The following is a 21,674-nucleotide window of genomic DNA, read 5'->3' on the forward strand; positions in this document are numbered from 1 at the left end:
GCACTATCCGGAGTGGAGTCACCAAGCGAAACGTATGAGCATTAACTCGGGTATATGAACTTTTATATCACTGTCGATTGAAATGGGTATATTCTATTCACCTCGGACTCCCCTGCCACGTTTGCAGAATCCGCTGTTCCACGTAAGCCCACGGCCATCCGTTATCCCGTTCTGTACGGCGGAGCAGATCAAATAATAGATTCTGCGCCTGAGGATCATCGATCCATGAGCTGCCTATAACCAGGCATTAGTACTGAGCCAATAAGTCGAGGAAGATGGTGTAGAACGTACAAGCACACAATGCATGACAAGCCATGATCCGCAAAGATGGCTCGTCGTCTGCCGACAGAGCAATGCCCCAAAGGTAATTCAGGTTGTCTGAGATTTGTTCCTTGATGTACATGTGATGCTCGGCAGACATCAACCCCCTGTCATATACTTCGAATTCGCGAATCAGCAGCAGCGCCTTGGCAAGACATACATGCTGCATAGCCGTAGCTGCCAAGAAAAAGTTATCAGCATAAACCCTTTTTAATCACAGAGCGAACAAAATCCCAGAATTAAACTCACAATGCCATAAACTCGTGTACCAAACCACAGGAAACGGCTTCCCTCTCCCATGATCTGGTGGTGATACATGCAACGGCGTAAATGTATCCGGCCTCCCAGTCTCCCAGTCCCGAATCCTTTGCTTCAGCGCATTCTCCCCCGCAATGCCGAGATGACCACAATAATTCCGGCCCGAGACATTATAGCAAAACTCCACGGTCTCGGCAAGAAGCCAAATCGCTCGGTTAACCCAGTCGCGCTCGGTACACGGCTTGGCGACCCACCAACGACGAAGCCGATCATCAAATGGCGCGAAGCTCAGGCGAAGACATTTCTGGTACGTAAGCGCGAATTGAATGTCTTGGATTACGAAGACCCAGAAGGAAGCCGACGTGAGGCCGGGTGAAATAGCGCAGTCCACATGTGAGCTGATATAGACGGATCCGGCGAGGAGGTGGCGTTGCGGGTCGTTCGAGGGGGTGTGGGCTGCTAATGTCAGTGGGGGAGTCGGGAGTTGACGGGGTGAAATGCGCACAGGAGATCTGTTCAAAGAAGCGGAGGATCACGGTTGAGCTTAGGAGGATGTCGAGGCCGATTTCAAACTCGGGTTTGTCGAGGACTGGGAGCATGATTGAGACGCAGCGCTCATGATAGCTGTCTGCGACCTCGGGGGAGATCGTGTTTGCCGTTCGGGATAGATGGCATGCTGATACAGCCAGGCAGGCGTACAGCAGCAGTGGGGATGAGCTAGCTCGCCCGGCTACATCTGCGCAGAAGTGTCGTTCAGGATCGCCCGCGTCGAGCTGGACTTTGGTTAGAAGCGCGGTCTGCTCAGGGGAAAAGTACTTACCCAAGGCGCTAGATGGATTTGGAAATGTCGGAGTAGGTAAGCTTCCGTTACGCTTGCCAGTCGTGGTTGACAAGGGGTTGTGCTAGATGATCGAGGTGAGTTGGCCGAGTTGGAGCGTGTCCCGGCTTGAGAGTCTGCGATGTAAAGTGGAAGTCTGGTGCTTGAGCTAGGTAAAGAAGGGTCCATAGTGGACGAGGAGGTAGAGCGAGCTTCGGACGGTGACCTGGAGAGCGATTTATTGCTCGCCGTCGGCACGACGTGATACTCCGACGCGGTCTGGTTGGTTTCATCTTTGAAAGAATCTGGCAAGGATGAGAAAGTTTCCAGATTCCAAATCTCCAAGGGAGGGCATACATTCTGAGGATGTTTCGACCCAAATTTGGTCATCAGGAAAAGTCAAGTCGCTCTCCCCGTACCTCGGGGGCCCCTTTCCTCGCAAGGAAGGATTCTGACCATGCCGAAAGGAAACTTCCTCAGATTTCCCCGGCGCAGGCACGCATTCGCGGCCAGATCGCTGGCAGCGCAGACATTTCGTTCCTGATTTGTCACCTGGAAGCCGTTAGATCCGATTCCTGCAAGTGACGAGCGATGACATACATTTCAGATGGCGCAGACGACATGTGAGGCTAAACAAGGTCAGTATTTTCACGAATCCTAGAGAAGACAACCACGGACCATCCCCTCATTACGCAGAGTGGCGAACAACGACACGATCAAGGAAAGAGTTCCAGCAGGACATAGTCAGCATCCCAGGCCCGAGGATGCGAGATATAAGATGCAAAGTACGATCATGAAGTTTGAGTAGTAATTATCGATGGCGGAGATAAAGTGGGGTGGCCAATCCCTGAAAATGGACGCTGATACACCGGCAGATCATCATGAGGCCAACGCAGAATTTTTGGGGTACAACCAAACATCGCCCCGGGTGAGTTGGAGATTAGCTCGACGTTGAGCGGAGCAGGGGCAGCGGTTGACCGGGTTTCGAATGTCCTGGAACTTCACTGGAATTGGCTGCTACTGATACCCGGACAGGGCAGCGCCATTGTTCCTCATCCTTTTCCCAGCGCTAGCTGCAACAATCCCCACCGGGGCCCGTTTTGACAGACTCCTGCTGTATTTGGTTGGACGGCACGCGCCCCCACACGTCCGCGACAAAGTTTTGCTTGCCCCCCCCGATCAAAACCGATCTTTTCCCGAAGGAGATCTTGGATGCGTTCTGGCCGATTGCGGCTGCCTTCGGGAACATGGCAGGCAAGAACAAGCGAGTAGGTATAGAAGAGCGATGTATCTGGTCGAGAATTCTTTTCTTTTGCCATCGGGTCGCCGCGTAGCCCCCCCCTATGTTTTCTGGTTTTCTGGTTTTTTCTTTTCTTTTTTTCTTTTTTTTTCTGGGTATGTAGTGCATTTTGTATTTCAGTGAGATTTGTGGGATTGGGCCAGTACCCCAGTGCAGATTATCGACAGTGTACTGTACTCCGTATTGGCGTACGCATTGACCCGGAGCCAATAGTACATGAGCGGGACGACGTGAGTCTCCAATAATTGTAAGCCGGAGATTGTTCGCTCTAGGATCCAACCTGTGATAGACCTGCCCAGGTGTGGGTGTCGTCGGTCAAGCAAGCTTCGAAAATAAAGTGGAAACACTAGCGTCATCCGTTGGGACCGTCACCGAGTACTCCGTACGGAGTAGTTGGCCCTGGCCTGACGTTTGTTCGACCATGTGGCGGTCACGGCACTCCAAACTCAAATCCAGCACGAGGAATGGGTAAGGAGATAGATCATTGGATCGGCAACGCCGGGATCAAATCGTACCTGACAAATCCCGCACCGGGGTGGTGGAGCCTTCATTAAAGTAGAAGTATCGGGCGCGATTTCGGGTTTTCATTTCGTTAGGACCCGTGGATGGCAAGCTCCGGACCCGTCAAACCCTGCAGATCTTGGGGAGCCGTGCGCTGGATGCCGATGCCGTGATTCGTAGGCCGGCCAACAGGACGCGTCTGCAGGTCCTCATCTGGGCAGGTTGGAATTGCTTCCCGTTGGTTCCGGAGAAAATCCCAGACTGGTGTATGTTCGTCCGTGGTTGATGTGGGGAGCGCAGATGCCGAGTCTTCCAGCTGCCTCTTTGAGCGATAGCTGCCGAGTTAGGTTTGGATCGCATATTGACGCCCGATCGGGCATGACACATCAGGGGGGATCCCCGGGATATCAATGTATCCGTTGGTCCATTTATCCGAACAACTTTAACCATCTGCAATCAGCAATCAACCGAACGTCGGGTCACCTGACTCGTTATCGGTTGGCCATGACGTGTCGAGATAAGAACTGGGAACCGGGAATACTTGGGCTTGGAGAACGTCCATTACCGCCAACACCTTGCGTCGAGTGCAGCTTCGGAAGTTGCCCTGTCGACCTTTTCTAGAATGTCCTGAAATGTCTCTCCCACGCATCTCCTTCCTCGAAGGATGGGATCGCTACCCTGGTGCCCGCCACGACGCGGCACTATCAGATACAGAATCAGAGAATGCAGACCTGCCGTCTCCGTCTCCGTTGTCGTCGTCCTTCCCCTCCACGTATAGCAGGCTTAATTTCAACCCGTATGCGGGGCCTGGTTGGAACGAGAGTGTCGACGATCGTGATGATCGCCCCTCGTTGTTTGGATCCATGCTGTCGCCGACGGCGACGCGGGACGGTCGAGTGGAGCCTTCCCCAAGCGCTGACCTTGGCCCTGGCTCTCCCGGGTCCAAGGATCTCTGGACAGAGACAAGGCCTGCTTATGAAGTTAGCCCCGCTAAGCGCATCGGTATGCCGAACTTTCGTTCTGTAGCCACGGAACTAACGATTTTTAGTCCAGGTGTGTCTAGCGGTGCTGTACTGCTTTCTGGCCGCTGGAATTGTGTTCGGCTTTGCTGCCATCAAGCCGGTTCTGATCCGCGAGAATGTATATCGTAACCTCTGCACTCAGGAGGAGCTGGAGGAGCATGTTTACGTCTGCTATGGCCAGGAAATACGGTACCTCTTTCAACGCTTCGGGCAGAATAAACACTGATCAAGTATGACAGGTTGAATCTCATGTTCACCATTGCCGCTGTTGCAACCAATGTCTCCGCGCTGCCCGTAGGAACCATTCTGGATGCGTACGGCCCTCGGGTGTGTGGCCTCATCGGCAGTCTGTGTCTCGCTCTTGGAGCCGCGCTCTTCGCATTCGCCAACCAATTGCCCTTTGATGGGTACATCCCGGGATACCTACTGCTCTCTCTGGGCGGCCCGTTCGTCTTCATCTCATCGTTCCATCTATCCAACACGTTTCCCACGCGGTCGGGACTAATCCTCTCCATGCTGACCGGCGCCTTCGACGCATCCAGTGTCCAGTTCCTGATTTTCAGGCTTCTAAACGAGCACACGGGTGGCTACGTATCAAGCCAGAAGTTCTTCTTGGTTTATCTCGTCGTCCCGATCTTCATCGTCGCAGCCCAGATAACAGTGATGCCAACAACATCCTACAAAACAGCCGGCGAATTGCTCCAACAAGCGTCGGTGCACGTCGCCGATGAAATCGCCGACCGCGTAGACGGGACAACCCAGGATGCCGAGCGCGAGCGGAGCGACCGTCGTGCCCAGCGACAGAGTATCGTAAGCCAGATCCAGGGCCTCCTGGACGACGGCACAGCATCGATAGCATCCGGTGGCATCGATGATTCAATCTTTTATCCACTCGCTCAGCCCACCACAGACCCACCACAGTCCCAACCCATCCCCGCAAACACACCCAAGACGCACACCAGCGGCGTCTGGGGCGTACTCCACGGGAAAAGCGCACTACAACAACTAACCACACCATGGTTCGTACTAATCACGCTCTTCACGGTCATAATGATGCTTCGCATAAACTACTTCGTCGCCTCCCTGCGTCAACAATACAACTACCTCCTCAATCCCACACTCGCACGAAAAGTCAACACCGTCTTCGACATTCTCCTTCCCGTCGGTGGACTCGTATCCATCCCATTCATCGGCACCTTCCTAGATACATTCCAAACGCGCACCGTGCTCACCATTCTCGTGGTAACGGCCACCGCTATCGGTATCCTAGGCTGCATTCCAAATAGCGTGGAAGCGGCGTATGGAAACATTATGCTTTTCGTACTCTATCGACCATTCTATTACACCACTGTATCGGATTACGCGGCCAAGGTCTTTGGATTCCAGACATTCGGCAAGGTTTACGGGTTGATTATTTGCTTGGCGGGTTTTGGTAATTTTGCACAGGCGGGACTGGATACGCTGACGCTTAAGGTGTTTGGCGGGGATCCGGTGCCGGTCAATGCTTTCTTGACTGTTTTGGTTACTGTTGTTGGGGGTGCTCTGGTGGCGTTTGTGAGTTGGAAGACGTCTGTTATTGCTGCTCGGGGTCACGCGAGGCCTACTGCCGAGATGAGACCGAGTCACAATGATAATGGTGTCTATCCGGAAGGAGTGTTGGCTAGAGATTGGGAAACGAGACCTCTTCTTTCCGATGATGATGGGCGCAGGGCCTACGGGTCTTGAGCATGAGTTGGATGAAGGTTTCTGGCGGATGCCGATCAGTAGATCTTCCTGTTCATATCTCAATGATCCGTATATAACTTCGATCAGTCACTGAATGTTACACATTCTCCTTAAAAGTAACCGCGCAACAATCAAGATCAAGAAGCAAATCATCCCCTCACACTAAGTGGCAGCGAATTGGGGGCCCAAAACGGCTGTTTTTGATGCCATTTGAGCCTCCTATGTCATAATCTTAAGACTTGAAATTCATCACACGTGATTTATGCTACCATACGTGTACTATGTGCAGGTGTTCACTGAGCACTAATGGTTGCCTAGCGATTAGTTCACCCTCTACTTAGGTTATTAAGAAGATCGGGTACTGTGCGTTAGGCCGTTCTCGTCGGCGAATTTTGAGTTGATTAAACTGTACGACGAGCAATTCATCATAATAATCATGAAATTAAAACCAATTACAGCAGAGCAGCCACAGCAGCAGCAACCATGGGAGCAGCCGTAATGAAAGCACCCGCAGGGCCAGCGGCAGCTGCGCCGGTCTTAGTTGCCGCGGGAGCCGTAAACGAACTCAGTCCCCCAGTGACAGTCAACCTATAATAAGAATTGGAGATCGGCATGGAGGTATAAGTCGCACTGCTGGTGGTGGTAACATCGTACTTGCCACCGTTGTAGGTCCCGCTCATTTGCGCACTCATAGTGCAGCTAGCTGACTCGGTGGAAGACTTCAGAGAGCACTCATAGGACTGGGTGACAGTGATATCGTAGCTGGTAGACTTGTCGGAGGTGGATGCGATATATTTGCCCGTGAAGCTGACTGTCTCGGGGCCTTGGATGATGGTCCACGAAGTGGGGTAGTCGCAGTCTGTCTTGGGGGCGCCCTTCACGCAGCCGACGTGATATGTGGCGGCCTCGGCGTTGATGCCGGCGACGCTGGCGGCGGTGCTTATCCAGCCGCCGTGGCTGAGCAGGCCTGCGGACCAGGGGGGAATGAAGTAGCCAATGATGGTGGAGCTGGCATCGTCGGCTTTGGCGAGCGTAGCAAGGGCTGCGGCGAGGAAAATGGAGGTGCGCATGGTGATGGTATTTTGTCCTTTTCAAATGAAGGGGAAATACAGGAGGAGGTGCAGCAACATAGCGGCGGACGACTGCGTCCCTTTAAATGGAAGGAAAACCAGGTACCTATCCTATGAGGCTTCGCTTAATTAGTAGCCTCATCGAAGGTGAGACACCAGCTGTACTCAGACCAACCAGGGACCGGCAGGGTAGCATAGTTCGTCCCGTTTAGCCTTAGGATGATTTCTTAGTGGCCCGAGTCACATTTTGTTGATCACTCATTGGATCTTGGAGCGCTATGGCTGATGCAGGACAAGGCTAGTGTTCGGTATAATACTAGCTCAATACGGGAAGGGTTCGTGTGTAGAAAACCAGTTTAACGTCCACAGGTCCAATCCCTGAGGCGGCTGCAGTTGCTGACGGATCGTATGAGTCAGAGTAGTATTTCGTGAAAAGTTATATAGTTAAAGCACCCGTCCTTTCAATGCCTGCGCCCGGAGAAAGACGCCTCCTGATCTTTTCAAGATCTATTGAGCCAAGGCACAGGCGTCCCACCGGAGATATAACCCCTATTTTGCATAGCATGGATTTATAAAGTCGGGGGCCAGAAATAGACATCATGTGACACAGTATGATAGCCTGAGTTAAGTTATTAGAGTGAATTTGTGTTGATACTCCTGGAAAGCCTGGCAACCAAGGATCTTGGCGATAGCTTAGCGCGGTCTCTAGAGGCTCTGGGTCGCCTCCGCTGGGGTCCACAATTAAGGCCCAAGAAATAGAAAATCTGGAGAGCTAAGGCCTCAAGCGATGGATCTTTTACCAGGGTAATAAGACCACTATGTTGACCCTCTCGGCAGTCAACATGCCCCTCCATATAGTGGAGCCGCTAAAGTATCTCCTCTCTCCACGACAAGTCCGTAAAACACTATGGTTGCGTGTGCCATGTCACCGACCCAGGGAGTCTATTGTTGATAGAATCTTTAGCTTTACTCCTACCAATCTTCAGGTTAGATGGCTGGACAAATAGAAGAATGGATGGTAGAATGGATGGAAGAGTGGATATATCGTGTAGAAGGCTCCACTTTGGGAGTTAGTCGCCCGCCTCACCAAGAAGTGCAGCCCGAAATATCACGCTGACTGCTCTTTTTGATATGTAAATCGCCCCTACTGCCAAGTAAACTCTGGAGGCCTAGGCCCACGATCCGTGATCAAGCTCATGGTAACCAACCACCTGCCAGCCATATTCCCCATGACAGCTCCATTTCACTCCGTACATCCGATCTATATCTAGAGTCTTTATTCATTACTCTCAAGAGAACCAACAACACTTCAATGCCCATGAACTCAGCCCAAACAAATATCCGAACTTCAACTTGGGACTCTGGAATCATTAATTGAATACAAAATAGATATTCAGGTAAGTCCCTGCTCTCGCATAAAAATAGGTACACCAAATACGAGTTTTGTCCAGAATACGAAGCATAAAACGCGGAGAGAAAGACCCATCCTGCATTCGCTTCACAAAGCAGGTCTCAGACGTGAGTGCGAAGGCACAATCTCGATCACCAGTACACTCTCATCAGCACCTCACACAGTATCTCCCGAGCTTCATGCTTTTGCCTGCTAATTTCAATACCTTGCACCTTCCGTCGCCAGACTAGACATAAGACTTCCTGCGCATGATCATTCCGTGAGTCAGCCGAAGCGAACCAGCAGTTCGAGATTACCGAACAGACGATAGTCAGAACATTCGAGTGTGGCACGGAGGGGCTGGATGGAATGATCATTACGATTGAGAAGGCGGACAATGACAAGTATTCTTCGGGGTTCCAATCGCGGATGGATTCGCAGGGTGGGAGGTGGAAGGCGAGTGTTTTCCGATTGATTTTTAGATATCTCCCGGTGGTAGATTCGGTAGAGTTGGAGATAAAAAAAATGCATTGTATACGAGATTGCATTGCCAACGAGGCTTTTTTTTTCATATATGCATCATATCTAGTATATTCTTGCAGCCGGAGCCACTGGCCATGGGAGGGTCGCGTGGTCTGCAACCCATCCATTGGGGTGTGTACCGAGGCTCAAATCCTCAAGAGGCGGGAAACTTCGATGAGAAGTTCGGTGACGGTGACACATCTCAGTTTGTCTCCAGCCAGCTACCGGCTGAGATAATGTGCAACCAAAGAAAGCGCTGATATTTAATGTTGCACCGAAAAGTTCCGCAGGGATTAGATTAGTCGACCGGGCCGCTTGCTGGGTGGGTTGTATGGAGGGTGATCTGGGCGAACGCTCTATTACAAGGTGCCGAGAAATCATTCGACCGGGCGCAAGATCGGGCTGGAATTGGCTTCGAGCCATAGCAGTTCTGCTGCCTCGTCGCAGGCCTCGTCGTACCAGAGCATTATCTCTAGGGCACGTTTGACGCTTGGCCAAGAAGTCAAGCCGCTGCGACGAGCGGTCTCACCGAGTCCCGAGACGAAGAACGATCGTTCTGGGGTATCAGTGGCTGCGATGCCGCCTAGGGTGAGGGCCCAGATCAGGGGGATGCGGTTGGCGGGTGTGGACCACATGGCTGAGGAGGTGGGGTCGCGGAGAAGAGACTGGATCTGTTGTGCCAGGCTCTTGAGGGGGGTGTTTTGAGCGGGGATAGGGAACATGACGCCGACGCCGAAGATCAACGCGGCGAGGCGGCAGATTTCATAAGTGGTAGCTTGCGTGGGATATGAGAAGGAGGTCGGGATCTCTGAGGCGGGCATAAGGGAGAGGAGAGTGTGTTCGGTAAGGTTTCGTTGGTCGGCGAGTAGTGAGGCATCGTAGCCGTTTGCTAGACCGGCTCTGACGATGTTGATATAGTTGAAAGCGGCTTGGAATGCTTCTGCCATTTGAGGTGTGACACCGATGTCCTGGAGTTGGCCGAAACCGTGCTCAATGTCGGAAGGTCCGAACCCTAATAACTCCTGAACGGTGATGCCATTGCGGCTTGTGTCGAGGGGCCAGAAAGCGAATCCCGGGCGGGTGCAGAAGATGGCGGCAGTGAAAATGTCCGAGCTGGTAAGGTTAGCAGAGCTCAACATGAGGGTGACAAAAGGAACGAACAAGCTAATCATCGCGGGCAGCCCGGTGAACTTGATATTCTCCAAGCCACCCCGCAACCGGACCAACTGGACCAAACCACGAATATGGATCAGGTTGGGTGGCAGACATCCATACACATCGATCCACTGCAAGCGCTGGAGAGGAGGGCTGAACGGGGTCTTCCGATGTCGCTGACGTTTTTCGTTCTCCGGCTGATGATGCGCCATGCAGATAACACTGAGTAGCACCGCATCGCTAACCGCGCGTGAGGGATCCCGAACCGCCTGATTGATCAACTTGATCGACTCCATCTCACACAACTGTAACACGCGCTCATGTTTAGGGCCCCAAGCACCGTCGGGCACCCAGTGATTTAACCACTGGACCCGCTGGTGACACAGCGAGCCGAACATGAAGGCCGTGAAGAGAGCGGGATCGGAAAGAGACAGGGGGAACCACAGTTCTCCGGCCTCCTTCAGGTGTGGTCGGGTCGGAATGAGTCCCGGCCAGAGGACAGAAAGGCCTAAAAGCGAAAGAGAAATCCGTCAGTAAATGCTCAAATGCACAGAGCAGAATGGAATTCCCCTACAGTATTGCTCGCAAAGATTTACGACCTCCGGCGAGAAAGAGGACGGATATGTGCAGAAGGGATCAAAGACGCCGGTAATGAGAGGTTCGATCCGGGAACTTTCCCAGGGGATCACGGCCAAGGGTTCGCCCGAGTATGCCGCGACGGAACTGGCGTCGTCACTGCTGTCGCTACTATCGCTCGCATGCGACGGCGGGAACGGCGAGCCCTGCCATTCTCGACGGCGGTCCTCGAAGCGACGGAGGACGGGGCCGATGGCACTTGCGCGATGAGGCGAATAGGAAGGGTGCGAGACAAAGGCAAAGGTTGAAGGACCGGCGAGGTCACTGGACAAAGGCGAGATGGAGTCGCGGACGGGGCGAGGCACGCGGTTTGTGTTGGCGGCTTCGAGGGCAGTCGAGCGGTCCTTGGTCTGGTCGGAGATCCAGCGGCCGACGTGGGCTCGTACCAGGCGTTGCGCTTTCAGGCGCTCAGTCTCGGAGGAGGGTCGGGCGTTGACGAAGTGGATGCCGTCCTTCTTGCGAGAAGTATTCTGTTTCTTTCGGGACGCCATGATCCTTACAGGGGTTCATCCCTGATCACCGGCGCGGGCGAGAGATCCAGACGGTAACCGGGAGCATCCTTTGGAGCTTAGGGGAGGGGAAGGGGGGAAGGGCAGGGCGGGTCAAATTGGGGCAAGGGATCGTTCCAGGAACATGGTAAGGTGATAAATAAGGTAAGTGAGATAAGTTAAGATAAATGGAGACGAACTAGCCGGGGATAAAAAAGTACCAGTGGCAGAAAGGACGAGAGATGACACGGTGGGAGACCCAACGAGGAAAAGCCCCGTGACCCGCGATCTCGCTTGTCGATGGCTTCTCGTGTTATGACTTGCAGTTGCAGTGGAGCGGTGCTTGTCTGGTTTGTTTAGCGCCGGCTTACACTCTTTCTCCGTCTACTTGGTTTGGGCCACGTCTCTACGCCGTCTGAGCGGTCGACCCGTGTGGATTACTTCTCCGTCTCCGTCCTCCACCCCGGGATACGAAGTCAAATCACATCGAACGGCGCCGGAAGATGGACCCGCCGCACCGGAACCAGATACAAGCTAGCCGAGTCGACAATTTCATCACCAACCGACGATCCAGGACTGCAGTTCCCAGAACCTGAACCAGGCCCGACCGTGCAGGAGCTTGAAGCGATAGCTCATTCGCCTTGACACATCGGGCGTGCACGAACTCAAATTCCCTTCCCCGGAGTCTTTGCGGACGCCTTGGTTCTTCCAAAGTCTGGCACCGGTGGGACCAACCGCAAATGTGACACATCGTGACACCGCCGATCTCGAGCGTCTCGCCTCGCCGCCAAGACACCCTTGAGGAATCTATCACGATGACGAGGGTTCGCATGCAGTCCTGATTTGCAGGCCCTCGTACGCGCATGGTAACACGGGATTTACGTATGATCGGGCGAAAATGTTCGATCCGTGAGGGGAGACCGAAAGCTTAAAATTGCGATTGTGATTGACAAAGCCCTGAGAGCTCCCGGCTACTAAATTAACTAAACCATACACGTTTCACTAATCAATTTCCAGCAGGCGGTACTTGGCGCTCTTCCCAGTCTGCGGATCCCGGTAGGCATCCAGCGCCTCCTCCACAACCGCCATGTAGCCAAGAACCTGTTCTTCCTGCCACCGGCGTCCAACTACCTGCACGGCGGTGGGGAGACCCGCCATCTTGGACGAGTCGTAGTGTTTCCACGCGCCACGAGCGATCGCGTTATCCGCGCCGAAGCGCTTGAGGGTTGTCCTGTACGGGGCCACAAGCGCGTCGCGGACGGGGTCTACATGGCCGACTGGGATTACACCGGCTGAGTAGTCGAGTAGGTTCCAGAGGAAGGTGTAGCCGCAGGATGAAACAGCGTCGTGCATGGCTTTGTGTGGGAGTGCCGGGGTCGCGTTGGCGGGACACAGGATGAAGTCGAATTGCTGGGGATCGGAGTCCCACCATGCGTGCCAGGTTGCGCGGTAGGATTCGCGCCGAGCGACGAGGGGCCACAGCTGGGCGGCGGATTTGGGGCCGAAGTCACGAACGAGTGTCGCTAGGACTGTGTCGCGCTTGATGTAGCGCACGTACAGGTAGTAGAGGTAGCGCAGGGGACGGGGTAGATGGGCGACGCGGCTGAGTTGGATGGCACCTGGGTCGGAGGGCTCGAAGCTGCGCAGCTTGGCGTTGAAGTGGTGGCAGCCATCGGAGTTGAGGAGCTGCGAAGCTAGATTGAGGCCGGTCAAGGGGTCGGCGTTGGCTGGAGGGGTGATCTCGGTCACGGTGTGGCCAGCTTGGGTGAGAGCGGCCACGGTGGTAGACACGGCGCGTTCAATTGCTGGTGTAGGAGGCACGACACCTGCGCACATTAGTCTACGCCTTGCTTGGAGATCGGAATACATACCATCACTGCTCATCAAACCGATGCGAAGAGGCTTGCTCTGCGCCTCGGTCTCAAGATCACCTCTCCATGAGATGGGATGAACCGAGTAATCATACTTCCAAGGCTCCATGCCGATAATAGCCTTGGTGAAATAAGTGAGGTCATTCAGCGTGCGAGCCATCGGACTAAAGACACTGGGAATGCCCTCTTGGCCGGCCATACTGGTACTGACGCCGACCTTGGGCCAACGACCCGTACTGCAGCGGAGCGCGTAGATGCCACTCCATGCGGCAGGCACACGCACAGAACCAGCGACATCGGAGCCGATACCAATGCGGCCACCCTGAGCAAGAAGAGCACCTTCACCACCGGTTGAACCGCCGGGGGAGTAGCCAGGGACATGGGGATTGAGACAATGACCCCAGAGCCCATTGGCAGACTCGAAGGAAAGAAGCGTTATAGGCAGTGCAGTCTTGACATAAGGAACGGCACCTACAAGCCATCAGCAAAAAACCTCTCCATAGTCAAGCGAATACATACCCGCATCCTTCAGCATCCTAACCATAGGTCCATCCTCGGTAAACGGCTTCCCCGCCAATGCCGAGTACCCAAGAGTGGTGTCAAATCCCTTGACCTGAACAGTGTCCTTCAACGAAACGGGAATACCAGCTAGCGGACCCTTCAGATTGACCTCACTCTCAAGCCATGACTCTGCCTCCGGAAGTAGAAGCTCAGTGATACAATTAGTACGCTCTTGAGCACGAACGGCAACCTTGCCGTACGTACGTAGCACACTCAAAGGCGAAGTAGTAGTGTCCTGGATATCGCGGACGAGCTCTTCAATAGGCTGGTCGATGATCTTCTTATCAGTGGCTGTGATGGCCAGGTGGTAGGGGTAAGGCAGCGAGGCGAAGCGGGCAGCGCGCTCCGATTGCTTTTGTTTGCTTTTGGATGTTAGTGGATGTGGAAGTAGATGGAGGGGGTTAATTACCGTACTCGCCGGTACGCGAGATAGTCGAACGGAGGAAACATGGTGGTGGTGTGTTGGGGAGGAGAGGGCCGGGGTGGAACCGCCTTTTATCTGAGCTCTTGGAGCTCTTGCGGGGGGAGGCGAATCCGATAAGCCCGAGGTCCAGGTCCCGCTTGTAAGCGGTGTTTAGTCCGCCCCCTGTTATCTCCACTAGGCACTACCGTGGAGACACTAGGACGAGATTGTTATCGCGTGAACTGAATACTGACATTCGGTCTGCGTATCTTTTTTTTTGAGGTATCTGAGCTTTTTGACTAGCAGAGACCGGACAGGTAGCGACTAGCCCGTTGAGTAGGTCCACCCGTCGATAACCTGATGTTGCCGAAATGGGTCGAGATGCCTCAAAGGCGTATTTCAATGATCATGATGTATTTCCATATGTTTTGCTACATAGATCTATCTACTCAAAGCATCGCCAAGAACGAAGCCGAAGCCGCCCTGGAGGCGCGGTGGGTATATCTCCAGATTTATCAAACAAAGATCCTAACGCCGTAGAAACCCTTCCCCAAATGCATTAAAACGTCATGTGTGAAGTATGATGGCTTCACGGTTCAGGAGTCTGCAGCCAGTTGTGCTTGGCTAGCCACCAGATAATGACGCCGCCGACGACAAGGAGGATGATGAAGATGAAAATGACGAAGCCCCAGATGAGCGACCGCTTGCTTTTTTGGCGTTCCCGTTCAAGCCAGTTGTCGGATTGTCTGTGGATTGGTTAGTTGGCGCTGGATCGGTGTTGTAGGTATTGCCTCTTACCTTTTCTGCATTGATTCCAGGTCGAGCGTACTTGTGCTCTTGGCTTCTTCGTCCAGGTGGACTGCTGTGGAGAAGCGTTTCCAGAAGTATGGATCGCGGACGAGGGCCATATCCTCTATTGTGTTGTGCAAGGGGCGTGCTCAAATGCAATTTGATGCCCCTTAGAAGATAGATGAGTGTTCGGTTCACAAAGCAGATAATCTTGAGCTTGAGAATGACGGCGACGACGAAGCCAGAGTGTAGATGGGTTGGAGTGTGGGGTGAGGACCGTAGCGGGCGTGAAACAAGAGGCAGATTAGATACGGGAGTCGACTAGCACTTAACCGGCCGGGTAAGAGGGCTTTGTATCAAATGCCACGCAAGGAATTCCACTTCATCAGACGACCGGAGGCTGGGCGGATAAGGCAGCGCATAACTCGCAGTACCAAGGATGGCCTGCCAACCCGCAATATGCGACGGGCGCCTTCCACCAATGGCCTGCGCCGGTGGACAGGACTTCCACGGCGGATCGACTGCCATGGCGACCAAATGCCAATCAGCACCGATGGGAGACCATTGAAATGCCTCATGCGACCATGGCATGTCGATTGGAATGAAGGGGGGTGATTTGGAAGGTAATCGGCGGTCAGATTGTGGTGGCTGGATCAGGGCCAATTAAGGTATGGAATGTTGATCGTTCGATCGCCCACGGGGTGTAGTTCGGGAAGTACAGCACACTTGGGGGTGAATTATCGTGGATCGTGGTCTGTATAGGTGGGTAGGATACGAGGCATTGGCTGGAGATTACGGCTCTGGATTATTCTTCGATGTTTAGATCACGATTGGTCGCCGCAATCTATAGTAAGTGGAAATGTTAGGAAGCTTAATTTGTTTGTTGCGGTTGTGCATCAAGGGGTTGTTCCTTGATAGGATCAGGATCACCCCAGCAACACACCCGTCGGTCAGTACATTCTTCAGCCCTAAGATCTTACAAGAGCCTCATTGATCATGTGTATCTGGGCATATTTTCAAGATTGCAGCAACTTTTCTGCGCTATCGATCGACAATATCGGCAAACGGGGTACCAAAACACAACTCGTTCACGACCACAGGGCCCTCTTTACACTGCACATAATTCAGACGGTGCGGTTAGCGAGAGACTGCTGCCACTCTTCGCTTTCTCGTGGGCCCGCCAGAAAATAGCAGCCTTCAAACACATAGACTCGTGATATGTAACAAGAATGGAAAGGTGTGGCACATGCGGTTGTTAGGCAAGATCGCAGCAGCTTCAGCCGACGCGGTATGGACCAGGGGCATTTCTGTCTCAAGTGACCAGTCTAGACCTATATCCTTCGAGAATAAAGGCACAGCATCCGACCCGAACCCCTGCCAAGATCTCCACGTGGTAGCGTCTGTCAGATCGGGAAATTCATGCCAAGGCTCGAGTTTGTATAAGGTTAACGCTTTCAGTTTCAACTGAGTTGGCAAACGGCGTTCAACGAGACATGGATGTGTGTATGAATGCTCTGGGCTTTCGGCTTTCATCTTCATGATTCTTATCCTTTGTCAGCATGTCCGTACGGTAAGTGACCTTCCAGGTCGACTTCAAAATCCTTCATCCGCCCATAAATACAACCCTTAGACAACCCTGGAATAAGTAAAAAACACGGAAAATTCAAATTAGAGTTGATACGGTGTAGAATTATCATGGGAGCTCCATGTCAAGGTACTCTACCTAGATATCGCAGTTCGCTGCTTTTCCAACCCATGCCCGAATAGACCAACTAGATGGAAAGTGTACCTGTGTCAACCATTAGTCGTCCAGATTGATTCGGATATCCCAGAAAATCAAACTGCACAAAATGAAATGCAAAAAAAGATGACTTTTCCTCTTTACCTATACCGCGTCGATTTTTTTATCAATGCAGGGAGCCAGGTATTATTCCACAAGCTATCACATGCGAACCCAAGTGAATCACTTTGGTATTCGAGGATCAAGCTACGAGAGCCAGTAAAACCCTTCCAGAAAGTTCTTTGCCCGCGGCTGACATGCGGCTTTTCAGTATGGAAAATGGAGGAGTTCTTGGTGTTGCCTGACGTGGACATCATAGGGTGGCACCACGCGAGTGCGCCACGCGAGATCCAAAGTCACATGAAAAGGGTCCAGTGTCCAGAGCTGAGAGTTGTATATAGTCCTGTTCCGTACATTTTTATTCTCAGTGTTTTCCCCCACGTCTAGACATGAAAGTCGAACCTCTTGAATAAAGTGAACAGAACCCGTGGATCGAACTCCCCCGCAGTGGGTCTCGTTCCTGACCGCCCCTCGTTGCCTGTTGTCGATCTTCTTACCTTGCTCCCAATTCCTTCGTGCACCTCATACGCACTTGCGCGAGGATTCTAAATCCATGGTGCTGACATGTCGTCCGCATCAACTCACTGGGGAACCCTCATCAACCCGGATAAGAGCCCTGCGCCGCTTCTAGAGCAACTATGTTTGGGCATCGCACAGCTGTTGGTAAGCACGCAACACATTCTCGTGTCTCACCAAACTGACTCTTGATCTGCGAAATAGCCCTCATTTGACTCAAATGGCACCACAGACCTCACCCCCGACCGGCTGGCCACATTCTACCGCAGAGTCGGCGGCAACTATGACACACTCTTTCTTGCAACCAAGACCCAGTCGCTGTCCTTCATTTACCAGTCGCTGGGATGTTTTCACAGCCTCCAGCCTTCCACCAATCCCTATGAGTCACCATCTATCCCTTCACTTCTACCGAACGGCTTTGTGCGATGGCAGACAATACAGTTGTTGATGGACCCGGATGAGCACGCACGGTTCCTGCAAGAGGCTGTCAAACAGTGGGATATTGTCGATGCCCAAGGACAGGTTTTTCCCAAGGAAATTCCCCGGGATGCATTCCCTTCAGAACCAGATCCCGAGATGATGCAGTGGCATGAAGGTGTTTGCCGGAGGCTCGAATATGACTTTGTCAAACGGAATGTTCATCACGTCTCCCCTCCGAACTTCGGGGCCTATAATTGCCATTTCAAGGGCAAGGATCCGCTTCCTGACGAGGAGGATTATTTTGCGCAGAGCCCTCGTAGATCCAACTCGAGGCGCCAGAGCCACTTTGACTCAGATCGATCTAGCCGTCGACGCCATCACCACAGGCGGCTCAGCGCGGAGTATCCCACGTCCAGCTCTCGCAGACATGATCCAGGGGTTATCCCGCGTGCGGATGACGGTAGATCAAGTGTGTCGTCCCCGCGAGGGCCATCACCATCTGGCCTTGCAGAGCGTCCACGTCGTTCACGAGGCCGAGACCGACGATCCGGGTATGGTCGCCCTCTCAGCCCCCCAGAAGTGGATGACGCGCCAGATAATGTCGACATATCGGATAATTCACTGTACCCGGAAGACCTCGACCTCAGACCGAAGCACAAATCGCGCCATCACAAACTGTCACCGCCTCCCGACTCCCGCGCCCGACGCCATTCTCACGACGCCTATGAGCGTAAACCCGCACGAGACCTTTCATCATCACCGAAAAAGCAGTATGAAAACTACGATAGACGCCCACCAAGACCCATCAAGCCACCCTCTGACAAGCGTCGAGAAGGCCGCTCTCGTTCCAGGCCAACAGGCGTCAAATTCCGAGACTTTATCTTCGACGGCCCAACACCAGCTACAGCCCCAGAACCACCGCAATACACAGCGGCTCCCCCACCACCGCCACGAGGTCCACCCCGCCCTCGATACAACATAGACGCGTACCTAACAGACGACAGCCGACGAGATAGTTACAGCGGCGGCAGTACAGGAGGAAGTCGTCCCGGCAGTGGAGGCAGCGGATCTGAACGACCGCGTTCGTACAGTACTGCGGGCTTGTATCCACGGACGTCAAGGTGGACTAGTCCTGTGCGTAGCTCAGCTGCGAAACGTTACATACCCACGAGTGTGGCAGAGGATGCGGGATATATACCCCCGCTGCGACGGCCTATATGACTGATGATTTATGAACAGCGTTTGATTCTTGCTTGTTTTCTCATATATTATGTCTCCTTTGGACTTTGCATTATACATGGCATCTCCACTAAGCTATCTCCACGACTGACGATCACATGGCGCTTTGACCTCAATTATCTTTTTTACATTCATGATTTGGTTACATATGAGCATTTATGAGGCTACGACGTTACAATGGAACACGTTTATCAGTTGAGCAATGATTTGCATTAACCGGGTTCAAGACCAATGTCAGAACACAAATTCGAATTTACATTTCAGGCTCATCAACTATATGTCTTCCCTATTACTGTCCTCAGCACCTTCCTTATAACCGTCCGTTTCATAGCCAGCATCTTTCAATGTCCACATCAAGTCCTCCATATTTGGGTGCCCGACTTCCCGAGCATCTGGAATCATTCCTTCAACCCCATTGATTTCTTTCAGATAAAGTGAGCCAGCATTGAACGCTTTCATCAAAGCATCTATTTGGAAATCATGCTCCTCCATCTCGCCCCTTAGGTATCCGCGGATACACAGATATTCCAGACTGGGGGGAAGACAATCGACCAGCATGACTCTATCTTGCTTCTCGCCAAGGCCTTCCTTGACACCCTTGGCAAAATACAAGAGAAAATTGACGTTCAAGCTTAGACGTTTTAGCACCAGAAAGTCTCTCAGCGACCCGTTGTACTCCCACACCTTTCGAAGGAATTTAACGGTCTCCACGTACTGCTCATCCTCCCAAGGCCCCCATGGGTTCCTAGCCTCCAACGGATCGTCGAATTCATCCATTGGAGACATCTCGTGATTCACAATATTTGTGATGCTGTGACACCCATAAGGAAGAAAGTGGGTGTCAATATCAAGACACTCCATCGTTTTCATGTGCTTGCATAGAATCTTGATGAAGGCCTTGGGATTGAACACCGGGCGTGCGTCCCAGAGTGCTCTGCCTCCAACTGAGTACTGAAACTCTTTAACCGCCTTGCACCTCGCCAGTACATGACATATAAAAGTCGAGTTGACATACGCATGATTGATGGAAATCTTGCTGATATTAGACTCGTCCCACTTAATGTCAGGTATCGGGTCAACGTGTTCCCGCATCAGATCAGTGCCGACATATTCAATGGACAGAAGTTTATCGAAAAGTGTCGTGATCCCGATAAAGTCCAACATTACATAGTAGCGGTCTTGGGCTAGTCCTTCGTCGCTGTTGATCAGATAAACCTTTTGCAGATTCTGAAGGTATGGCTTGGCCGAGGGACTCGCATTCGCGCCCTGGAAAAGCCGGACGAGTGGAAATTGGACATCGACACAGTTTCTTCCTTGACAAAGACCTTCATGGAATCCTTCACAGAAATATCCTTCGCAAAAATCTCCATAAGCCTCTTCGTTGCCAGCGGCATTCGGGGCAAAATAATCAAGATCGGTGAATCGGTAGAAGGGCGGAGCCAGGGCCATCGAAACCAGATTCGGCGATACCGAGATCAGGAGAGCCGTCAAAGCCTGTGTGATGACTGGTCCACTTGGATCTTCATCGCTATAAATACTGTCAGTGTCAAGAAAGCGCTGTGGCTCCTTTTGCATGAGCATGTTCATCAAAAGCTTCTCTTCGTAGGCAAATCCCGCTCGGCGAACTGCAGCGCGCAGCAGAGTCATCTCCTCGTCACTCAGATTGCGCTGGGGACCCCTCAGCAAAAATAGAGCGCTATCCTGCAATGGTCTAGGATAACACTCGATATACCGAACATAGTGCCCGAGGGTCGGTTTCTTCAGGATTTCCAAGAGCATTTCAAATGCTGGTTGAATGCTTCTTTTGGTTGTAGAGATCCTGATCTGATGAAACTTCTTGCGCGTTGGCATGTCACACACTAAATAGAGAGCACGACATTGTATCGACAAAGTGGCGACATCTCAGTTACACAGGAGATAGGATAGAATCCGGTGATGTATCTCCGATGGTAGATCAGAAATGGACATTGTGCCGAAATTTGTAGTGTTTTGTTTGGGGTTTAGGATCTTTAAATGGAGTTTACACAAGGTTACGTTACGGGAGAGAACCGAATTGGCGAGAGAGGAGTCGCAACAGACCTAAACAAAAGGTGGGGGGTCACCTGACCAGAGAGGGCCAACTAATCAGAATCCAGGAGTATAGTGCTGAAACACATTCACTTGAAAGAGCCTCAATACCAAGTTCTGGTGGCGCAAATAGCAGCCGTCGAACCCTTCGAAAATGCGACTTATAACAAACAAAACAAAACCGAATTATTTGTTAAGCGGCTATGAATGTAAGCGATGTTGTATTGTGATATTGGAATTTGATCTTAAGAGAGCAATAATGAGGTCTGAATAATAGTCCATAACGTTCCGTGGAACTTCCATTTCTCCTATAGCTGACCCAGTAGAGCATAACACCCCCTAAACGTTTGCATGATTCCCAAAAAAACTCTCCGCGACTGGCAAACCGTCAAGGCGAGTTTATCCGCCGATAAGAATAGCGGACGCGGATCAGACGCGGATTGGAGTCTTGCGAGCGTCGAACGTTTGACCAATTTGGGCTGGTTGGACCTTATTCGCTTCATTTTAACGGGCCGTCTGACGCGTTCCGTCAAGCCAGAATCAGCCACTCGATGGCTGCCCGCTCGACACACAAGCCACTCCAAGCTTCCCGGGCGGTTCGTGGCTGGGGCTGTTAAATATCGGTTTGGAATTGCCGGGGCTTGTCTCACATAAAGGTTTCTGGACAGCCTTGGAAGGATCTTATCCGGGACTAATCGATGTTCGGTAGAGACAAGTTTTGCCGAGATCCGTTGATTATTCGTTGTCTATATACAAAATCGTA

At 52.3% G+C, this 21,674-nt stretch overlaps 9 protein-coding genes across 9 annotated transcripts; 2 read left to right on the top strand and 7 right to left on the bottom strand.

Annotated features, from left to right (window-relative positions):
- Positions 1-97: 97 nt before the first annotated feature.
- Positions 98-2,085, bottom strand: N7498_006084 (Zn(II)2Cys6 transcription factor domain-containing protein; the record flags this gene model as incomplete). Its single annotated transcript, XM_058453146.1, has 8 exons — positions 98-234; positions 292-498; positions 571-1,035; positions 1,085-1,352; positions 1,400-1,701; positions 1,754-1,948; positions 1,997-2,025; positions 2,075-2,085. 8 exons carry the CDS (start codon positions 2,083-2,085, stop codon positions 98-100), a joined length of 1,614 nt encoding a protein of 537 aa, XP_058307337.1.
- Positions 2,086-3,829: 1,744 nt separating this feature from the next.
- On the top strand, positions 3,830-5,944 carry N7498_006085 (putative MFS transporter Fmp42; the record flags this gene model as incomplete). Its single annotated transcript, XM_058453147.1, has 3 exons — positions 3,830-4,199; positions 4,246-4,408; positions 4,459-5,944. The coding sequence occupies 3 exons, from the start codon at positions 3,830-3,832 to the stop codon at positions 5,942-5,944; spliced, it is 2,019 nt and encodes a 672-aa protein (XP_058307338.1).
- A 452-nt stretch (positions 5,945-6,396) lies between these two features.
- On the bottom strand, positions 6,397-7,014 carry N7498_006086 (uncharacterized protein; the record flags this gene model as incomplete). Its single annotated transcript, XM_058453148.1, has 1 exon — positions 6,397-7,014. The coding sequence occupies one exon, from the start codon at positions 7,012-7,014 to the stop codon at positions 6,397-6,399; it is 618 nt and encodes a 205-aa protein (XP_058307339.1).
- A 2,289-nt stretch (positions 7,015-9,303) lies between these two features.
- On the bottom strand, positions 9,304-11,208 carry N7498_006087 (uncharacterized protein; the record flags this gene model as incomplete). Its single annotated transcript, XM_058453149.1, has 2 exons — positions 9,304-10,589; positions 10,656-11,208. The coding sequence occupies 2 exons, from the start codon at positions 11,206-11,208 to the stop codon at positions 9,304-9,306; spliced, it is 1,839 nt and encodes a 612-aa protein (XP_058307340.1).
- A 999-nt stretch (positions 11,209-12,207) lies between these two features.
- On the bottom strand, positions 12,208-14,087 carry N7498_006088 (putative acetamidase; the record flags this gene model as incomplete). The annotated part of the gene is made up of 4 exons (XM_058453150.1): positions 12,208-13,031; positions 13,077-13,547; positions 13,596-13,999; positions 14,047-14,087. 4 exons carry the CDS (start codon positions 14,085-14,087, stop codon positions 12,208-12,210), a joined length of 1,740 nt encoding a protein of 579 aa, XP_058307341.1.
- A 542-nt stretch (positions 14,088-14,629) lies between these two features.
- Positions 14,630-14,948, bottom strand: N7498_006089 (uncharacterized protein; the record flags this gene model as incomplete). The annotated part of the gene is made up of 2 exons (XM_058453151.1): positions 14,630-14,786; positions 14,839-14,948. The coding sequence occupies 2 exons, from the start codon at positions 14,946-14,948 to the stop codon at positions 14,630-14,632; spliced, it is 267 nt and encodes an 88-aa protein (XP_058307342.1).
- A 202-nt stretch (positions 14,949-15,150) lies between these two features.
- On the bottom strand, positions 15,151-15,420 carry N7498_006090 (uncharacterized protein; the record flags this gene model as incomplete). The annotated part of the gene is made up of 1 exon (XM_058453152.1): positions 15,151-15,420. One exon carries the CDS (start codon positions 15,418-15,420, stop codon positions 15,151-15,153), a length of 270 nt encoding a protein of 89 aa, XP_058307343.1.
- Positions 15,421-17,233: 1,813 nt separating this feature from the next.
- On the top strand, positions 17,234-18,587 carry N7498_006091 (uncharacterized protein; the record flags this gene model as incomplete). The annotated part of the gene is made up of 3 exons (XM_058453153.1): positions 17,234-17,332; positions 17,390-17,921; positions 17,971-18,587. 3 exons carry the CDS (start codon positions 17,234-17,236, stop codon positions 18,585-18,587), a joined length of 1,248 nt encoding a protein of 415 aa, XP_058307344.1.
- Positions 18,588-19,117: 530 nt separating this feature from the next.
- N7498_006092 (uncharacterized protein) lies at positions 19,118-20,623 on the bottom strand (the record flags this gene model as incomplete). The annotated part of the gene is made up of 1 exon (XM_058453154.1): positions 19,118-20,623. One exon carries the CDS (start codon positions 20,621-20,623, stop codon positions 19,118-19,120), a length of 1,506 nt encoding a protein of 501 aa, XP_058307345.1.
- Between the last annotated feature and the right edge of the window lie 1,051 nt (positions 20,624-21,674).

Source organism: Penicillium cinerascens (genome assembly GCF_028974065.1).
Source record: "Penicillium cinerascens strain IBT 15544 chromosome Unknown contig_6_segment0_segment0, whole genome shotgun sequence".
Taxonomy (NCBI): Eukaryota; Fungi; Ascomycota; class Eurotiomycetes; order Eurotiales; family Aspergillaceae; genus Penicillium; species Penicillium cinerascens.